The following is a 23,171-nucleotide window of genomic DNA, read 5'->3' on the forward strand; positions in this document are numbered from 1 at the left end:
TATTACGTATAGATATTTATTGTATCGTTATGGCTACTAGAAGAAATTCCCACATAAAATGTCTACCTTACAACTTGGTGGATGCAAGTACTTCCCGGTGACATATTGCAGAAGAGAATGTTTAGCCTCGGGAGCCAGAGACGGCTGCGTCATAGCAGCCAACGTGACCAGCCCACATACTGAGATAGAGACTACTAGCATGCCCCCTGCAAGAAAATAAAATACTTTTAGTCGCAATTACACAACTTTGCTTTTCCTTCAACTTTAAAAACTTATGAATTTAATTTGAGCACGTTTTAAAAATGTAACGTTTATTTACCCCAAGTCCAAGCATCTTGATGTTTGCTGCTTTTTACTACCGCGCTCCACAAGTCCGACTTAAGCGACTGCAGCGCCTCCTTGCCAGTTGGCAGGCTCTGTCTCGCTGCGGACCATGCGTTGAAGTCCTTCGGATCGATCACGTGCCTGGCGGTCGTATCCTCCAACCAGTACACATCTTCTAAGGAGGAAACATCCAAGCTGAGAAGCCTGAAACGGTTTATTACAGGTGGTAAAGCATTCTTCGCATTATTCTGGGTAATAACCGACTACAACTCAATTGTTCTTCAACCGCATGTTCGAAGTAAGAACAGGCACAGGGAACACTACTAGACGGTTTGTAACTGATAGCATAAAGAAGATTTTTATTATACGAACATTCATAATACCATGGCCAGATGAAACCGTTAAATATCAAGTGATTTTCTCAGAATTTAAATGACGAGATGACCATGTGGAATAGATGCTCGTTAGTGAAACTACTTTGTTCAGTGGTAAGGCCACCTACCGCCTACTATATCATACATCATACTGCCAGACACCAAAATCAAGATTTTTTGTTTAGGTTTGAACGGTGAAGATACAAGGAATATAATGATATGTTATGTCCTTTGAGATCTGTTCCAAGGTTAGTTTCACATTGGCAATAAAAATAATAGTTAAATTTTCTTGCAGCTTCAATATCTATGGGCAATGATGACCACTAACCATCAGGAACACTTGCTATAGCAAAAAAATATCTTACAATGGTTACAAATATATTAACTTTTGGTGTTTAAAATACTGCCGTTTATAATGTCATCGACTAAAGGCCTCTTACAAAATATAAAGAAATATGATATCTTGAAAATTAGCCGTATTATTATAGTAGTAGTTAATCTTGATGCAAGGTAATAAATTAGGTAAGGATAATAAAATTAGGTAGCGATTGTGAAATAGACTTTGATTTGAAAGCAAAATCTACGGTCGTAACTCTATTATCTCTAAAGGACCAAGTTGGATTAAATAGATATTTTTCAGTCGTTTAGAAATTTATGTGGAACTTTTATATTATATATATGTTTTTTTTTTTAAGAAAGTAGGTTTAAAACATATTCTGATATACCATAGAAACGATTTCGTGCAAATATATTTGAGACAGGATTTATTTTACGACCATCCTGAAGGATCTAAGCGAAATAAAATGAAGGGAAAATACATATTACGTTGAATATTATCATAGAAATGTCGAATGTAATGGTTCATAAAAATGTCATATATAAAACAGATTCTCGATATGTCAAATAATTTCGATTCGTTTCAACATTTTGCATTTTTAACCGCAAGTGTGGACTTGGTGGTTAATTATACCCTCTCGTATATTCCTAATTATACCAACTTGACAAGATCTCGATAAGATGACCCATCTTCCATTGTCATCGGATTCATTGTATTGGATTGAAAATGAGTCGATAGGTTTTATCTTACTTGCAAAGAACATTCGTATGTGTCTACGTCAAATAACAATGACTTTAAAAAAGTAACAAAATTAACAATTGATTAAGTTTCACATGACAAACAATACGAGAAAAGAAACATTGGAAATATGCGGTTAGTCGAAAATTACAAATCGGATTCAACACGCAAAATTTGCTTACACGGTTCCTTAAGAAGTGCGATCCCGCGTAAATAGAGACGAGAAATCTCGGTCGAGAACAACTCGGCATACATTTGCCAACACTATTTACTTGCCGGTTTTCCTTTGTACTTAGCGAGAAAAGAGAAACTAAGATTGTCGCTTACTGGCAATTTCGAAATAAACATGTTTTACAATTATGGAAAAATAATCGTTACAAAATAATGATAACCCTGGAACGATATCTCTCAATGAAGTAATGAAATCATTTATTATTTACTAGCGACACGCCCCGACTTCGCACGGGTGCAATGCTGATACTAAATAATATATTACAGAATTTTTCTTGTTTCTTTAATATATCGTCCATGTATTACATACAAAAACCTTCCTTACGGATGGTGATAGAGTGGTGACTCTATCTATTAAATAACGCATCAAAATCCGTTGCGTAATTTTAAAAATCTATGCCTACATAAGGACAGACGGTAGTGAGCGACTCTGTTTTATACTATGTAATGACGATTCGTAAATTAGTAATGAGTATAGTATCAGCGCAACAAGTATCAAGTGGATTTCAAAGAAAACGCATCTTGGAAATAGATTAAAACGTATGGAGTATTAGACCAAAACAATAGTAATAATCTGCTTAAACAACACTTTTACGGAGGAAGTTGATGACATAAACTTGATTCGTATAAAATTTGTAAAGCATTTATTCCATCAGTAAATTAAAAGAAATAGAAGATTATTTCAAGGATTAAATGACGCCAAGATCAGTCCTGCTTGCTACTGCAGCTATCGCGTAATTTTAGTAATTTTGAAAACATAATGTTGATTATTTTTTTATATTTATCTTGTTATTACTATTTTCTATAAACATTATGTAAATTCTAGTTAAATCGTTAGTAACAAAAGCAGGTTTTATTTTATTTCTGGTATATATTTTTTTTAGAATAAGTAATATTATATTTGCTAAAAATTTACTGTTGTAAAGAAAGTTGTAGTTGTAATGAAATTATCTACAATAATTTAAAAAAATATAATACACTTATATTAAATTTAATTTTGAATGTTTAGAATTAATTGAATAAAATAGAAAAGAAAATTACAAAACATAATGTACATATATTTACAAATTTAATTTCATCACTATAGATGTTTGGGAAGCATTGATTTTATTTAAAATTAGCTTTTATTTATGCAGTAACTTTTCTCATAAAAAACTTCGGACGTAACGTTTAAGACAGATTACAAAAAAGTCCAATAAAGCGTCCGCGAGGTATTTGGCGAAATTGAAACATTTTTGACTTGAAATATATTCATTCAAACTTTATTCCTAGAAGAAGTTTCACTTCTATTGTTAAAGTAACTGAACAAGTAGATTGGTCCGTATAGAAATCAGTGGCAAATATCGTCCTCAACGTTGTCGCCTTAAAATTATTCCCTTTTAAAGTTTAACAAACAACAACAACAGCCTGTAAATTCCTCACCCTTTGAGGAGAAGGTTTGGAACATATTCTACCACGCTGTTCCAATGCGGGTTGGTGGAATATACATGTGGCAGAATTTCTATGAAATTTGTCACATGCAGGTTTCCTCACGATGTTTTCCTTCACCGCCGAGCAAGAGATGAATTATAAAGACAAATTAAGCACATGAATCAGCGGTGCTTGCCTGGATTTGAAACCGCAAGATGCGCGCGTTCTAACCACTGGGCCATCTCCACCCTCAATTTAAAGTTTACTCATAATTATTTTTATTACTTAAAGTAAAGAATTATTAGAATATCTTGACATGAAACTTATCCTTGTGATTTATTTATTACAAGATAGGTTTAAATATCAACATAAAGTTATATCGCTAATAATTACAGATCTACTAAACACCATATTTTTATCTTTATGTCTAGCGGACCATTATACCACCAGGCACACGAATCAAGCAGCTATGCTGCGCTTTTTCTTCTGGCATCTGGTCAAAAAATACCATTAATTGAAACCCGGATATATTAACGTCTAGTCAAAAAAAAATTGCAATCGGTTTATGTGTCACAAACGGTATCAATTACAGAAGATTAAATCTTTTAACTTTAAGCTATCTATCTGCCATATATCTGAAGCAGAAAATAGTGGACGAACATTTTTGCGGATAAAAAGTCTCTTATATCAAAAAACCCTTCGAATCCTTGGCTAAGAGTATAGAAAAATCATGTCCAAACTAAAATCTAAAAAAAATTAAAATATTGCTATCCTACAGAAACCAGACTATAATATCCATCTCTGTACCAAATTTTATTCTGATTCGTTTAGCCGTTTTAGCGAGGACATTTAACAAACATCCTATAAAGTAAAGAAAAGTAACATCCTGTAATTTTCCACTGGGATAAGGCCTCCTCTTCCATTAAGAAGAGGGTTTAGAATATATTCCAGAACGCTGTTCCAATGCGGGTTGGTGGAATGCACATGCGGCAGAATTTCGATGAAATTAGACACATGCAGGTTTCCTCACGGTGTTTTCCTTCACCGCCGAGCACGAGATGAATTATAAAAACAAATTAAGCACATATATTTAGTGGTGCTTGCCTGGGTTTGAACCCGCAATCATCGGTTAATGAGTTCTAACCATTGGGCCTGATTGAATTAAAAAAATAAAAGAAGTTCATTGTCTGCAACCAAACACGTATTACTTCTGACAGCACAACCATAGATTCAAGTTTATTATTGAAAGATAGTAAAATCGTTTCACTGATCAGTTTAAAAACTATATGAAATTTATAGGAAGTCGGTGCGCTTCGCTGGCACGAGAGTACAAATACCGATACGGACTAGCAAATATTCGGCTGTACCTACAGCTACACGTTCGTTGAGAAAATAATTCGATTTAGAGACCTGCAATGCTTTTATCTTTGACCTTCATTGTCAACTACGCAACTGAACTCTGTGGAATGCCAAATTTTATTAAAAAGCATAATTTATATCTTTATTCGCATTTTTATCTTTTAAATATATAATTTTATTATTGGATGGGTTCATAAAAACTTATCTCGTTACGATCCGGTCTGCCCAAACACAATTTTTACTTCGATTAAATGAATCCAACGCAAAATATCAATAATTAATTTTATTTAATTTTAAACAATACAACACACTTGACTAGCATCTAATATCCTATGATTGGCAGCGCATTGTTGATGTATAAGTATGTACTTTATAGTTTTTGCAGTGTCACTGTTTATGGACCAAGGTGACTACTTACTATCAAGTAACGCATTAGCTCGTTTACTTGCCTAAAATTTACTTTTACTAAAATAAATGAATATACATTTTATTTAAATTTAGCGACAATATTAACATTTATGAAAATACTAGTTATAGCCCGCGGCTTCGCTGCCGTTTTTGGGTTTGGTTGTCATATGATAGGTTAGGTTAGAAAAGTAGCTTATGTCCTTAGAGTTCAAATTTTCTTCATACCAAATTTCATCAAATTCGGTTCAGCGGTTTAGTCGTGAAAGACCGACAGAGAGACTAACAGAATTACTTTCACATTTTTAATATTAGTATAGAAGTATAGATATATGGGCATTAATATACACAGACATACATTCTAAATATACATAACTTTAACTACAATCGAAATCTGGAGAAATGGGAAAATCAAAAAGGTACTTGTATAACCACGTTGTCCCAATTTAATGAACTCACTACTACATATTTTAAAAGGGAAGTTAAAATGACCTCCGTCAGACCCAATGTCTGAGACCACATCGAACACAAACACTCAGACCATAACAATTTACGATGTTATCTCTGAAATTTTATTGTATAAATTTACTTTGCGGTGTTAGAAAATTGATGTATGATGATGATGATGTTGGAAAATTGATTTTAGTAATTTGTTTCTATTATAATTATACAATTATATATGTCATGGATAAATATGGTACAGTAGTAAATATACTGAACGCTACCGAAAATATTCCTATTTTGCTAAACATCCCGAAAGATGTCTCGAGTATCGAGATATTATATATGGCATTTAGTGTAGTACATGCTTCATAATGTATGCTATAATAGCCATCACCACCACATTTTCTTAAAGTAAAGTAAAGTAAAGTAACAGCCTGTACATTTCCCACTGCTGAGATAAGACCTCCTCTTCCATTAAGGAGAGGGTTTGGAACATATTCCACCACGCTGTTCCAATGCGGGTTGGTGGAATGCACATGTGGCAGAATTTCGATGAAATTAGACACATGCAGGTTTCCTCACGATGTTTTCCTCACGAGATGAATTATAAACACAAATTAAGCACATATATATAGCTTGTCTGGGTTTGAACCCGCAATCATCGGTTAAGATGCACGCGTTCTAACCACTGGGCCATCTCAGCACATTTTCTTATAAGTACTAAAACAAATACGTCACAATAATAATCTTTATATACGAAAAACACTTATTTTGAGCCTACAACAAATGTGTCTGTTGTCAAATAATAAAGTACCTACGGACAAATAATTCATATTTCGCCTCTTATAATAAGCGTGAAAACAGATATCTAAAATTTTAATAAATTGTCTGTACGCCAATAGTTATAATAATAATATTATTTACATTTTAAACTCTTTAATAATCATTTATAGAGCTTACACCTAAATTATCTAATTGTTGTTTTTATTGTTTTAATAGACATAACATGATCAGTATATTGTATTTATTAATATGCTAAAACAACTTTTGCATCAGAGTGTATTTCAGTGTGTTTCACATTACTGAAAATAAGTCATTGTACTTAAACACGAAACAATACGCCTCTAGTACATAATGAGCGAGCCTAGTGCCCGGTTTCATTTTAGAAGTTGTACTTGTCGCGCGTATGAAAAAATATACTAATGATTTTTTTATAAGATCACATTTAAATTATATTATAAAGTTGCTCGGTAAACCGACAACTAAGTGACAAATCGCTCTAAATAGACATTTCACCGAGCCGAGATGGCCCAGTGGTTAGAACACATGCATCTTAGCCGATGATTTCGGGTTCAAACCCAGGCAAGCACCACTATATATATGTGCTTAATTTGTATTTATAATTCATCTCGTGCTCGGCGGAAGGTATACATCGTGAAGAAACCTGCATGTGTCTAATTTCATTGAATCCGCATTGGAACAGCGTGGTGGAATATGTTCCAAAACCTTCTCCTCAAAAGGAGAGGAGGCCCAGTAGTGGGAATTTACAGGCTGTTGTTGTTGTATACAAGATCATATTAACATTATATTATAAAGTAGCACAATAAACTAGCCACTTCACAATGTTTATTAAATTTTATTACATACTTTCGCTCGCATTTTAGTGGTTACGTTTTAAAATGAATTGTTTTTTTCCTGAGATTCAAACTTGCTTGATAGCAAAATTTCATTAAATTCTATCCAGTGTAACAGACAGAGATACTTTCGCCTTTGCAGTATATGGTATGACATACGATAATTATAATTTTATTATTGATAAGTCATTATAATTTTATTATTGTTTTTTTTTGTAATTGATAATTATTTTGCATGCAATTAAAAACCCCTTTTATTACGCCGAAGAAGTAGAATTTCTCACGACCCTACATATTTTTAAATACCAGCTTGCATGTTTAATAAAGTTTATAATCTTTTTTAACATTTTTTGTTTTATTTCTTTTTAATGCAGTTTGTAGTACTTCGACTTAAGCCTATTACGGTTAGTACCGTAGTAAAACTTAATAAAATACATTGTAAATTTAAACCACATAAATCCGTTTAAGATTCCGATTTGATACAAATAGCATCGTAATTATTCCTCAAATAAAACGAAGTAATGAATAAAATGAATACTCGATCGAAATGGCCCGACGTTGTAATAAACGTCGGACGACGCTGCGCCGTCCGTATTACAATTAATTTTGTATCGCGGTCAAATATTCATTCGCAATTCCACTTTATATCAGACCAAATAACAAAACTCGTTTATCACGACGGTTTTATAATATACTAGCTACCCGCCCCGGCTTCGCATCGATGCTATACTGATACCAAATACACAACAGACAACAGCTTGTAATTTTTTATGAAATCACATCAGATACTTCTAAAGTTATCAGTGTTTCTTTACGATATTGATTTTTTTTTATAAACTTATAAGTAGTGGACAACATCATATACATTACTCTGATCCCAATGTAAGTAACTCGGCTGGGAATTGAACCTCGGATTGGCGAACCCATTAAAACGGTCTACACGCTACTCGACCACGGAGGTCGTTGAATGAATGTCCGACGGTCCATTTACATATATACAAAAACATTCCAGTCGAATCAATTAAAAAAACCGCATCAAAATCTGTTGCGTTATTTTAAACATCTAAGCATAGATAGGGACAGACAGCGGTGTCTTTGTTTTATACTATGTTAGATTCTGTTCTATTGTTATACTAATTTCTATGAGATGTGGGAAAAATATAACAGAGTCAGGTACAAAAGTTCGCCTTACTGTATTTCAACGAAAAAATTACGTACCATAGTTTAAAAAATGCTTTAAAATTTTGAATATAAAATTAAATTTCAAAGTCGAGCTTGAGAAGAAAATCTCTGGTGTGCTACCGGTCTCTGTCGCGATGAAAAAGAAACTTAGATTAAAAAGTTATTTCATCCTTTCAGCAATATATTTTTTTAATGTTATATTTGTATCACAGACCTGTTACCGTATTTGGCGTTTATTATCTTTAACTACGCATATATAATTAGATACCGGAAAATATAATCAATGTACCATTTACAAAATTTAAAAAGTTTATTCAGAAAAAAAAAAATTTAATAATTTATTAAAACAGGTGCTTTTTAAAAAAACTCTGAGTAAGGCTGGGTCAATCAAAGGACACTAATTATCGGAAAGAACAGCATTGTTAATCTGTTTATTTGAAATAAGCAACTATGCGAGTTTCTTGCCATTTTTCTCGCTATAGGATACTTTCCGAAACGGTATTATTTAATTACCGACAATTCAAAAACGCTTAATTGTGAAGTTTACTTGAGTAAAATTAATTTGATTTGAATATGTGTTGCTTATTTTATGACTGCATGTTTTTATTAACAGGCAACATCACAATTTAAATTTTAGGACTTTTTATACATCGCATTCATATGCAACATAGTAACAGCCTGTAAATTTCCCACTGCTGGGATAAGGCCTCCTCTTCCATTAGGGAGAGGGTTTGGAACATATTCCACCACGCTGTTCCAATGCGGGTTGGTGGAATGCACATGTGTCAGAATTTCAATTAAATTAGACACATGCAGGTTTCCTCACGATGTTTTCCTTCACCGCTGAGCACGAGATGAATTATAAAGACAAATTAAGCACATAAATCAGCGGTGCTTGCCTGGGTTTGAACCCGCAATCAACGGTTAAGATGCACGCGTTCTAACCACTGGGCCATCTCGGCTCACGTATGCAACATAAATGTGTAAATTTACGTTTCTGTCTGCATTGGTAGTCGTAGATTTCAGACGACGTCTCTCGGAATGTATCCTTTTACAATTTTGTAATATATATTTTTTTACCATTTTATACCATGATCTGGATTAAATCGGCCAGTCTCTTATTTAGCCCACCATCTTTATGGATCGCCATTTTCTGTTCGTTATCCAGAATATCCATAGTAGACCCTCATCACAAGTGTTGCCAACGCGTCTTCATATGCTGGGGTCCGCAATACTTACAATGCTTATAGGACATAAATCACGTAACATATAATATTACTTTTGACACAAAACATTGTTCTTTATATACAATAATGAAGACCCCACTCCCTTTAGTCACGCCATCTTTTGTGTGTTGATTGCGAATATAAATCATTATACTCGAATACGAAATAACATGCTTCTAATATATAATGACTACTTAGTCCACTAAGTTTAGTGGCAGTAGATTTTGTTTTTCATGTTATACTTTGTTAACAAGTGGCACATAGTAATCCAGCTATTGGTATATACAGGGTATAATAACTACTCTCAATAATATATTATATCCTGATTTATTTACCAATACTTTATTATGTGCATTTGTCTTTTTTTTTAAGAGACATGTGGCAAACGAGCAGGATGGCTCACCTGATGGAAAGTGACTACCATCGCCCATGGACATCTGCAACCCCAGGGGGCTTGCAGGTGCGTTGCCGGCCTTTAAGAAAGGAGTACGCTCTTTTCTTGAAGGTTCCCATGTCGTATTGGTTTGGAAAAACCGCCGGCGAAAGCTGGTTCCACAAAGTGGTTGTGAGAGGCAGAAATAGTGTATTACATTATTTAAAATTTTGATAATTTAACCTCACTTGTTCGTAAACTTACTTTCGACTATTTTTGTATAAAGTAGATAGGATGCGCGAAGGATAGAATAGGGCATTCTGTTATTTAAATACCTGGTACTACGCTACGCGGCCCAACTATTGTAAAATTGGAGTGTAATGTTAGACAGTGTTTTATTTCCGTAAAAACCACGAGTGTTAACCACTTATTTTTGATTATTATGAAACAATAATAATATCGAATTTTATGTCGAACGCGCACAAGGTGACGATACTACTCGATGAAGTTGATCGATAAACAACCAATTAAGTATCAAGTCGCTCAAAATAGACAACTTCACACCTTATATTATTTTATTAAATATTTTTATGGAAAGAAAATAATTGAGAAAAATTTGCAGAGGTTTGAAGAATTTCAGAAAATTAAGGGCTTTTATGACGTAACAGCAATATTAACTGTAACAAAAAGCAATACAATAAACACTATGGATTTGAATTATATGCGTTTTAATTATTTATTCCAGTTCTAAATGTATATTCAGAGCTATGACAGGATAACTTCTATGGGGTCAGCTATAATATTATTAAAAAAACTTCTTGCCTGTTCTTTAAAAAGTTGAATCTATTTTGAATCTCGTCTATAACTTATTTTCTCTCTGTGTCATGTGGAAATCAGTTAACAGATTTTCTTAAAGCTTCTTTGTAACTTGATATGTAATAGCTCTGTACATATGATCAGGAAGTCTTTAAGCTGTTTTCTGTACACGTTCGGAAATGAAGGTGGACTTAGAATTGACACCATAATAATTCATAGCTTATTTTTAAACATTATATTTTAATTTCAATAAAACATCTACCTTGTGTATGTATATTATATATTGCTTTTCCATAGACAATACACCGAATACTTATTACCTGTATCCAAAAAAAATATTTTACACGCAAAACCTGGATAGCAAGTCAGCTTAATGAAAAATGTCGCTTAAAAATTGGCTTGTCCATCCCATACAAAGCAATTTTCAACAAAAGCGAACATGAGTCAGAATTTAGAACGCTGTGACATGACATTGTTATTAAATGAAGTTTTATAAAAAATATATTGACGGCTGAATTACAAAATAAACGGATAAATATTTCTATTAAGATCCGATAGCGTTTCCTACATAAAACCTTAGAAGCCATAATGAGATGAGTCTTTTTTCTTTATTTGACAATCAAACAGTATTAAATATTAGTTACACTTAAACTTATATTGAACATATAATATGTTTTATGATGAATAACCAATTTTGCAATTGAATTTAAGTCTTAAGCTCTTAGTACCTTTCGAATCTAATCATCAAATCATTTGACGCAATATGTCATTCTCGATCGGTAAAGCAGATTATCGCTCAATCTTTTCTTACCCCGGCTGTAAATAACTTGTTATACGAAGTTATAGAAAGTTTTTGTTAAAGGAAATTGTTGTTGTCTCTTAAATTTTATCAGGCATTCGAGATTCCTTTTCTGGGTAGCGACACGGCGTTGCTGAAAATTATCAGTATCAGAACTAACACATTTGGGGTATTGATATTATTGAAAATATATGAAGCCTCTTTCTATTATAATATTGCAAACTACTTTGTTTTAATATCGAAGGACCACGTATGTGAATTTTAGTAAAAATATACCTTATGTCCCTATTGACTTAACGAAGGCAGAAACTTGGTATTACAAGTTATTACTATAGTCACATTTATTTTACAAAATTTTAATATAAAAATGTAATATTAATATAAAAAACGAACAAAAAAATTCTCGGATCATAAATGACGGAGTTCTAAAACATAAAAAAGCAACTGAATTAATTACCTCCTTCTTTTTTGAAGATGTTTAAAAAATGTAAATATTTCCGACTTTACCAAAGTTAACCTAAGGATGGTATAATGACTTTTTTCAACGTGTACTGCAGTACTTAGTCAAAGGGATTTCCACTAGAGAATTCAATCTAAATAATATAGTATTTTAATGATGTCATATTTAATAACATTAATGTAAGGTGCTGTTTTTTTAAAGGCGTGTTTCTATGACAGAATGATCAGCTAACACAAAAATATCACAAAAACCGTTATCTGATCCAGAATAATTTAATCAATGTGACGTGAATGAGACACATACGAATTGTCCTTAAGCTTGGAGAATTTGGGGTAACGAAATGCTTGAAGCAGAATAGCTGATTCGATCAGTACTATGCCACTGAAACGTACATATATACGTAGGTATGACCAACGAATTCATTTGTGATCTAGAATACACTCTAAAACAGTCACAAACACGGACAAAAAATCTTTATTATTTAAAGAACTTAAAAAAAGTACAGATGATGATTATTATAAATAAATAATAAATAAATATTTGACAACACCACATACTCTGATCCCAATGTAAGTAGCTAAATCACATAACACTTTTATGGAAATCAGAAATTTTCATTATCAGAAGTAACGACGGTACCACAAACACCCAGATCTCCAGATCAAACTTATAAACTATTTCTACATCGACTCGGTCGGGATTCGAACCCGGGAACTCGGAGTGGCATATCTATGAAAACCGGAGTACACACTACTCAACCACGGCAGTCGTCAAGGTGATGGTTATTATTTAAAATGTATTTTGAAAAACCCAAAATCCTATTAATTATCGAATGATTGCGGAGAACATTTATATAATGAACATAATGAAACATGATTTCGTAGAATGGCAAAACTTAAATGCTCGCGTTTACATAGAAAACCTTTTACGTCCGTAAGTTACGGGCAACCCGGTGTGTTAAGATATGATCCGCACAAGCTGCGAGCTGACTCGGCAAAACGTTATTTATGACAGTCAATTTCAACACCATTCATCATCGCTTTATCTCGCTAACGGTTTAGTCTTTAGGATTTATTTAACAGAGCTCGGTCAAAACATGACTGTATTTTTTTTAATTTACGTTTTGATAACCTGTATTTAGTATATTGGATAAAGTCATAATATAATTCAAAGCAGGACCATAGGCTTTACACTATTGACGAAATTCAGACTGATTTGATTGTAAAACTTAACTCAAATTTATATAATATTATTTTGCGTCGGAGGTAAATGAAATAGAAATGAGAAGTAAAGTTACACTGACTGATTGACTGATGTACAGATCACATATCTAACAGCAGGTCTGACGAGAATTCGTGCTAATTCCATAACGCTTTTCCAACGCGGTAGAATTTCCAGAAAATATTTAACAGATGCTGCACTTGTATTCTATATTTTTTTACCATACGAAATAGGAACAAAACATATTCAAACTAATTCAAAAGAAAACTACATTAAAAAAGGCATTTCATAAGTGCATTCGAATTTGTTTTCACTAAAAAAAAACTGAACATTCGAACTGCAATGTACTCCCTGCATAAAACGTACTATTACGTAATTTATTTCATCGACCTTATAGAACTAGAAACGCAAAAGAGTTAGTATTTGTAAATACAAACAATTTATTATTTAATATAGAACGAACGGTTATGATAATAATAACGATGAAATAGTGCAATGTGACCTAAACTTTAACAAACACAGTCTGATAAAACCTCACAAACATATTCACTGGTCTAGAAAGTTCATGAGACTGCATAAGGTCACGCTCAAGGTCCAGGGTTCAAAACCCAAAAAGCTATTGGAGTTTTCTGTAAATAAATCTCAAGCTTGAAGTCTAGAAGTGTGAGTGTGTTTTTGCTTCGGAAATCAACTCTTTTCGGTCATGTCAGATTTGCCATCCCATCGGATTATAAGAATGAATTAAGATAGTGTGCGCCTGTGTTTGCACACACACACTTATGCACTATTATATGTCCTATGTAGCGGACTAGTCTCTTGGCATTGGCCGCCATTGTCGAATTAGGTTAGGACGACATCCACATCATCACATACGGCTTTCAAAATTATACGAATTATTAGTGACTACTTTATTGAACTACTCTCGATTTTCTCTGACACTTAATGTATCCTTTTGTAATCATTGTATTTTCGTTAAAAGCATAAATGCGACGAAGAATTAAAATTCTTATATTTTAAACGCTCCATTGAAATGTGGGCATTTGAAACAGATTCTATTCATATTTTTTATACGCGATAATGAGTCTGTTTCAGATTTATGAAAGGCTGTGTTTTAATGAGCAGAGCTTTACAAAAACGAGAGTCGAGCATTCGAATATTTAAGAACCAAACTGTTCCATAATTAAGTGTTGTGTGTGTTTCTTAAGAACGTGTCCTTGAAACGATATATGGTAAAAATATTATATAATATATATGACAGTATAGCGCAACATAATTGCTACATATTGAGCTGATAGAACTCACTTGGAATATGCGTGCTGTAGCTTGTGAGTGGCCAGCCACTGCCGCAGCACGAGCCTCTGCTGCAAGACATGCGCTGCACGTCGTAATCTTCTCTCTTCTGATGCGGGCAATTCTGGTAATCTTTCCATATTCTCCGGTGACCCGCATCCGGAGAGTGTAGATATTCCTACAAGAATACATAAACTCATGCATATACAAGCAACATTAAAAATTAAACAACAAAGAATGATTTAATATAATGATAAACGAAGTTAGTAATAATAGGTTAAAAATTAATTAATCACAATTATAGACCGTCGTTCTAAAATGAAGGCCTCTCTAACAAGGAAATTATTTAACCCACTTATATAACTAAAATAATATATTATATGTAATATTTAATAAGCGTATCGCTTTTACATAAAAAATTGCACACTTCAAGTTTTCTTTAAAAGAAATAAATAACAAGGTCATACAAAACATAAGCGCTATAACTGTTTAATAAAGAAGTTTGTTGTGGGAAGGTAACTAGGCAACAAAACGACCTTCGTTGTAACGCCGCACTACAGAGAATATAATACATTTTTAACAATAGAGACAGCTTTATCAACAATCAATTATGTTTGAAATATATTATAGATACAAGAAAATCAAATACGAATGCCAAACAATGGTTCTTTTATTGGCCCACTTTGGGCGCCACTCCGAGATGTTTCATGCATTCTTACTTCTGATATGTTACAAGTTTCACTTGCATTACTTAGCATATAAAGCGTCTGTTATAATTATCAGTGAACCCATCTACAGAGGGAATATCAGCCACGCAATAAACATTCAGCGAAAAAATAAGTGACAATTGTCACGCAATCATAACTTTTTACATTAACTATACTTAGAAAAGCAATATAAAAATTTCATATAAAAAAACGTATGCATTGTTATTTTATGTCGTTTATTATACCGAGAACTAAAGTAACCGACACTCATAAAGCAAGCGATAAATTGAACTAGCGTGTAGTAATATTGACCTTAAATAAATAATATCACACGTTGTACAATGACGCTATAAGACGCAATATTGCCCATTATTATTGCGTCTTGTAAACCTTCTTATTGGATTAAACGATAAGTAAAATCAAAACTCGATTATGGGTACGTAAAACGTTCAGAACTTAATTACAAATAGTCCATAAAAATATTGGCGTTCGAAAATTGCACTGTATCGTGTCTCACGCGAAGCCTTCTCCGTTCAAACTTTTCTTGACCTTTCAAACTAAACAACTTAAAACTATCTTTCAGCTTTGCCCTTTGTTTTTCAATTTCAAAAGCTGATAGAGTGGATTATTTATATGCATACATTTATATATAAAATGTATACATATGGAAGAACGGCACCATGGAACAATAGAACAATATCACAAAGCAACATTGTCCTTTTGACCTCTCCCACAGTTGCCAAAAGGATTTGAATATAAATATCATTATTAAAACTCTTAATAGTTCGCTTATGGTCCTTGATCATAAACAGAATATAAAGTATTTTTATAGTATTTAATTAAAGCTTGACTTCATAACAGTTAGCAGTTTCGTTAAGTCTTTTTAGAAAACGAAATTAAAATACCACTTAATTTACAAGAACACCTACTTTACTTTTTCAAGAGCCATTTAATTCAACTTGAATCGCCAATAATCAGGGAGCATAAAAAAAATTATGAAACATAACTTACTCCAGAATGTCAAAAGTACTAAGCATATTTAAAGAGCAGAGAATTCCAACTGTTTTTAAATTTAAAAACGAATAACGTATTTTATGCAGATTTTAATGTTTGACAAAGACGAGGTCTAGAGGGCTGCTTGAAGAGGGCGGTTCAAGTTCGAGAGTGGTTCACGTCCGACCCTCAATCGCTACACGCTGACTACGAAACACTGGAAATAAGTACATATAGTATGACTGATAATATTCACATTGCTTTTTTTTTCAACTATACATCTTATTTGATATACATTAACAGTTAACGGCATTGCATACGAATAAACAAAAATAAATCAATCGAGGGCTATTATTTTCTGTTGGTAAAAATAAATAAAATAATATACAAACTTTCTTAATATCACGTAAAGGTCTCAACAGAAAAACTCAACCACGTTTTCAATCGAGATTCATGAGGTTAGTAGCTAGATTCCACATACCACATACTGGGAAAATAACCTAAATATAATGACGATAAATCTGGTTGTTGTTTATAAGTAAAACTTGAAAATGAATACACAGTAGTTATCATACAATTGTTAATGTATTACTTCTCCAAGCAAATATTACATTCGAATATGAATATGTAAAAAACTTCTAATACAAGCTACTTTTTTAATCGGCATTAAAGTTGCTTTGATGTTATTTTTATTTTGCGACCCAAGCTTAGAATACCTCATTCAAAATGTTTTCAATTTTATTACAACGAATTTAGCATTCCAGTACCAAATTTCGTCTATGTATTGTCCAAAATCATTGTAAATTTAAGAAAAACAATATATTTCATTTGAAAAATTACACCATAAACAAACTGAGCGCGTCTAAAATGAATAATACGAACTGGACAACGAGTAGTGTGTAATACAAGGGATAACGCAATCGATGCACTTGTTGCTGTAAGTAGGGCACTGAAATGGGCCGGCGACCGGCCCCGGGTTGCAGGTACCCTGGATATTTGTATAGCTGTCGTCATATCGGATCAAAGCCCTCGTAAACGATTCCCATGCAAGAAGGGCGAAAAGCAAAGCCATCATTATTTCAAAGCAGCCAACACTTCTCATGACATATATCACTTTAAAAAAAAAAACAAGCAATAACAAAGAAATAGAAAGCTCGTAATGTAAATCACGTTTCAACAAGTTATTCTTAATCCTAATCAGATATCCTTTTGTTTAAGGGAAATCGTTTTAACGAAACGCAGTACTTTTTGACAGTTACTTTTAATTTCCACATAATTATGTAGTTTTTAGATGAACCTTATACTCCTTGGTCAAACTATTTTATTTTACTTTTTGTTCAGTAGCAATAACGAGCAAAGAAAATAGAGTAGAACAAAAATGTTCAAAACATGCAAATTCATTTACAAATATCTTCTTAATAATAACGGTGGAATATCGACCACAGGGCAAACATTATTTTTATTAAAACTATTTTTCTTAATAGAAGTCAGACAATGACAACGACCATTCCATTGGGAATATATCATTAAGCTTAAAAGTTGAAGATTTGTCTTTATCATAGTCTTTGATTAGTTGAATGAATATTGTATGAATTTTATTATATTTGATTAACATAATTGTATTTCAAATGTTGGAAATTGTTAGTTTCGTGCCGGTTCTCGATAGAATCTACATTCCGAACCGGTGTTAGCTTTGCATTTATCGCTTGCTAATATTTACATGCTACTTACAAGCTTGTAAACGGCCACTTCAATAAAATATTTTTTGGTATGGTGTGGTGTTTTGATACAAGCTTTAAATAGATAGAAAACACAAAAGTAGACGTATAATATTCTCAGTGAAAATCAATAAAGCAATTACAACAAGATAACCTGTTCAGAGGGATCTAATTGTACAGTGGACTCGAACACAACTGCATAGCGCTGGCTTCCCGCCAAATTCGCCGCCATCATGGTCAGGGATGCGCAATAAAACTACAACGCTATCGGAATGAGACACTTTCTTAAATATCGACACATTGTAACTTGAAACACTATTTAGCCACTTCTATTTCGTAGTTACAACTTTATAATAAACTTAGTTAATATATAATATAAAACTAAAGATATTTTTCGACACTAAAAAGTAAAAAATCTTAACAAATAAAAATAAATATGTTTGTTTGAATATAACAGCTTATTCTATGTTAAAACATTATTCTCCCCTGAACATATAGTTATGTATTATGTAGTTAGAGGTATTAATGCGTATTCACCAGTCGTTGACAAAACAATAACAAGTTTAATTTGTGGTGTTTACTTTGCTAATTACTATTAAAAAAATCATTCTTCTTTCTTATCTAATTTTAGGAATATTTAATTAAGTATAAAGTAGTAAAATTGTCTATGTCTCAACTCACTGTCATTGATTAGCATCTACAATGTTATACAGTGCGCCAAAAAGCTATGACTTACATGCACGCCTTAGGACATTGGAATAAAAAAAGTATATAGTGTAATTAGTAGTTACTCACAATAGTAAATAATGGTAATACTTGTAAAATAAAGACTAAAAATCTAACAGTTTTTTGATGTAAACGTGTAGGTACTGCATTTATTTAACCGTTATAATGTGTCAAACAAAATAAAACGCTGTCTGTATAATATGGTGATCGACTCGTATGATATATATTATTGGGTATTTATCAAAATTTATAAATGTTATTGTTATCGAATAATAAAAATTCTTTAATTATCTTGTTCATTGTTCAGGTTGAAAGGAGTTATTCGCGTCGCAGCACTACAACCGCTGAAAGGGGTTTCGAGTCGACCACACACTCCACAACCTGGTTTGCAGCGGAAAAGTCAATTAGTTGCAATACTGTCGCGAGTGTGCTATGCATACCTTTGTTTAGGAAAATTAAACTCGGAATTCTATTTAGACGCAAAGGAATAAAAAAACTAGCTGAGATTTAGCTTAAACGTAATTTTTCAAGGACTTCAGTGCTTACAATTTTTCCAACTAATTAGTAATCTGCATGCTCACTATAAAATTCACTAGAAAACGTTTTGCTGTAAACTTATTGAAATGGTCTGCGATCTTTTGATGAACTAGCTGACTAACGAAAAGTGCAACTATAACTAATCACAGTAGTCTGATTACGATGACATTAAACGGAGTAGGTACATATCAAAACAATAGAATTGTCTATTCAAGGATGTTTGGACTCCGACTTCAGACTTCAGACATCAGATTGAATACAATTACTATTGAGATATGTTATGCGAACAGAAAGGTAATAAATAAAATTTTAACAAAAAGAAAAACCGACTTCAAACAAAACACTTTTAAAACAAATGAATATGCACGAAAAAGTAATAAAAATAATTGCGTATTCAACATATTTTTTAGAGTCTTCCTAAGTTAAATGAAATGAAAAATATTAGACTACTTAAAAGTCGATTAACGATTATATCATGTAGTTATAGTTATTGGTATATTTGGAGCCGGTGTCAGCCACGGTGCCCTTGCCCCAACAATCAAAAGAAAGAAGCGATACGAGCCCCTTGATTGATCTAGTATATTATTGTGTAAAAGGTAATTTGTAAAAAACATATTTGTCAAAGTATTCTCGTATTGTTTTTTGATAGATATACTGTAGGGTTTTATTGGCTGACACCGACTCCAAATATAACAATAATTATAACTACATGATATAATCGTTAATCGACTTTTAAGTAGTCTAATATTTTTCATTTCATTTAACTTAGGAAGACTCTAAAAAATATGTTGAATACGCAATTATTTTTATTACTTTTTCGTGCATATTCATTTGTTTTAAAAGTGTTTTGTTTGAAGTCGGTTTTTCTTTTTGTTAAAATTTTATTTATTTTTTGATTTTAAGTGAAGCTGATGTTGACTAACTAATTTTTTTTAATATGGATAGATTAAACGTTCCGTTTATATGAGTCAGAAACTACTTCGAGGACAATTTTTAAAGGAAACTTGCGAATAAAGCAAAAATAGACTTTCGAAAATGCGGATTTAATACGTCACGCGGCGTAAGCTACAAGGATCCCTTGAAAGAGCTGTAATCGAACTCAGCAAAAAAACTTTGAAAAAGACCAACTATATTTCGTACATCATATGACATCACATCACATACACAAAATTTGATTAAAGATAGTAAGAAATTCTGCCCCATATCGCACCCTAACTGCGAGCCGTATAGGAGTTCCATCACTACATAGTATAAAACAAAGTCGCTTTCTCTGTCCCTATATCTTTAAATCTACGCAACGGATTTTGATGCGGTTTTTTTTAAAAGATAGTGTGATTCAAGGGGAAGTTTTGTGTATATAATACATGAACAATATAGTAAAGAAACACTGATAATTTTAGAAGTTTGCGATGTGATGTCGTATATAAACAAATTCTGTAGTATATTTAGTATCAGTATTGCACCCGTGCGAAGCCGGGGTGGGTAGCTAGTTGATTATAATATTCGACTATGATAATTACATAAACATAACCACATTACGGAAGGTGACTCAAATATCCAAATAACCTATAAATAAAAGATTCGACCGAGTATCGCTAACGTGCTCCTCAGAATTGTTCCGTTCCCTTCCGTTCCGTTACTTTGTCATGGATCCTGTGCTCAGAACCTTACCAAACTTTCACCAAATTACCCTTGAAGTATATATTTTATAATAAAAAAAGAATTATCAAAATCGGTAAACGTGATTTTCAGTTATTCACCTATTTGTCGCGCATATACGTAATGCAAATTTAAGACTTATGTCGTTTTCACATGGATACCATCATCGGAAAAAAAAATAAAAAAAATGGGACCCCACGGGAAGCACTACCTTTCAAACAAAAAAAAAATTATCAAAATCGGTCCACCCAGTGAAAAGTTATGAGGTAACAAACATAAAAAAAAAAAAAAAAAAAAAAAAAAAAAAATACAGACGAATTGATAACCTCCTCCTTTTGGAAGTCGGTTGAAAAGAATGGCACTGTCTGTCATATTGTACTTGTGTCTTGCTTATTTGACGAGGTTCAGAACTAAAAATCGTGACAGAGACGCATTAAAAAAATATTACATTTTTGTTTTAAGATATTCCTCAGCCTGTCACATTGTACTTGTGTCTTGCTTATTTGACGAGGTTCAGAACTAAAAATCGTGAGTGAGACTCATAAAAAAATAGGTTTTTCTGTGAAGATATTCCTCATAAGGCAGGCTTTGTAAATTTACAGTGTTTATACTAAACATGGCTCAACTTTCGCTTCGAGAATAACGGTTCTTGCAGAAGAGCATTATCATTACAATTTGCACTATTCTAAGCAGAATAAATATATACAATTTTTGATAATATCACCTCCTTTCCCACCCTCAGAATATTTTAAATACCTATCACAAATTATAACATTAACGACTCTAAAACTCTTTTTTTTTTTCATCGAATATTACTTTAACTTCGAACGTGGATGACATTCGCTTCAATCGAGGTGACCTTTTTAAAATTAGTTCCAAATCACAACGAAGGTCTTAATTTAATAAATTTAAAATTAGATTTAAGCACATTCTAATATTTTGCTTACATATTTAAAATAAAAATGTTATAATATATTAATATGAATAGTAAAGAATAAAAATTCTACAAAATAGTTCATTAATATCTTCATTATGCAGGAAAGAGTCTTTACATTCGAAAGTCATCTTATTATCTTACATTTAAGAAAAAAAAAACAGTTTATTTTGTCGGTGAATTAAGGAGAAACTGTTTTTAGAGTAACGTATTATCATATTTTTTATTGCTTCTCATAAATTATTCAATTTATATTTGCACTGGGACGTTATAGACATGAACATACTCACATTCATTTTATATTATGACTAATAGGTGTCATATATATCGTGTTGTCAGGTTATTAGAAGCCCATGTCCTTATTTTGGTTTAAACTTGCTCCATTACAAATTTCATCAAATTCGGTTCATTGGTTCGGCCGTGAAAGCGTAACAAGCAGTCAGACTGACAGATTTATATTCGGATTTATAATATAAGTTCAAATAAATATGCTCTTTAGGAATGTAGCACAGTACATATGCCACCTTCTTTACGATGGAAAAGATGATGATCTTCCCTGAGATTTTTACCCTCGGCATCATTGCTATTCGCCGCCAATGACAAAATCAAAGATGTGTTGCATCAAGTTCACTGGCTCACTCACTATTTAAATTTAAACACAGCATTACACACAAAGTAAAGCTATTTAGCGGTAGAATAATTGGTGAGTGGGTGGTACCCCCGAGACGAGCTTGCACAAAGCTCTTCCGACTGCATTGCCATATTAAACAACAGAGTTTCTTTAACTATTCCTCAAACATGAGAATATAATAAATACATTTCAGAGCAAAATAAACAATGAAGTTACGGAGGTAAGATTAGCGATTTGTCTGTACGTTTCATTGTATTTAAACGAAAACAATTACTACAAAACATTTATATACGATGTTTTTTTTTAATTTGAAAAAATAATCGAAATCCTATATCTTCTCACAATAACAAAATTGCGCTGGCACGTACTCGTCAAAAAAAATGTTTCAATTCAATACATTGATTTATACGATTGATACGATTGTATCAATTCTCTCAAGAACAATCTTAAGGCTAGGAATTCGCAACAATTTTATAGCCATGCCTTAGAAGCTTCTACAAAACATTCTATAATTGTATATGTTGACAAAGGAAATAAGCTATCACTACAGCACTTCTATTTAGACTTAGAAGTGAAAACATAAATACATAACATTGTTTGTAATCGTGGCTCTAGTGTCAGTTAATTGTTATAATTCTATATC

At 32.5% G+C, this 23,171-nt stretch overlaps 1 protein-coding gene across 1 annotated transcript in view; it reads right to left on the minus strand.

Moving 5' to 3' along the window:
- The window catches only part of LOC124531855 (apoptosis-resistant E3 ubiquitin protein ligase 1), a 30,248-nt gene that overhangs the window by 4,641 nt on the left and 2,436 nt on the right, over positions 1 to 23,171 (minus strand). The window contains exons 2-4 of the mRNA XM_047106411.1: positions 14,636 to 14,801; positions 320 to 528; positions 67 to 206 (exon numbers count right to left, since the gene is read on the minus strand). Coding sequence (XP_046962367.1) covers positions 67 to 206; positions 320 to 528; positions 14,636 to 14,801 — 515 coding nt within the window. The remainder of the gene's footprint in view (positions 1 to 66; positions 207 to 319; positions 529 to 14,635; positions 14,802 to 23,171) is intronic.

This window comes from Vanessa cardui, chromosome 8 (genome assembly GCF_905220365.1).
Source record: "Vanessa cardui chromosome 8, ilVanCard2.1, whole genome shotgun sequence".
NCBI lineage: Eukaryota > Metazoa > Arthropoda > Insecta > Lepidoptera > Nymphalidae > Vanessa > Vanessa cardui.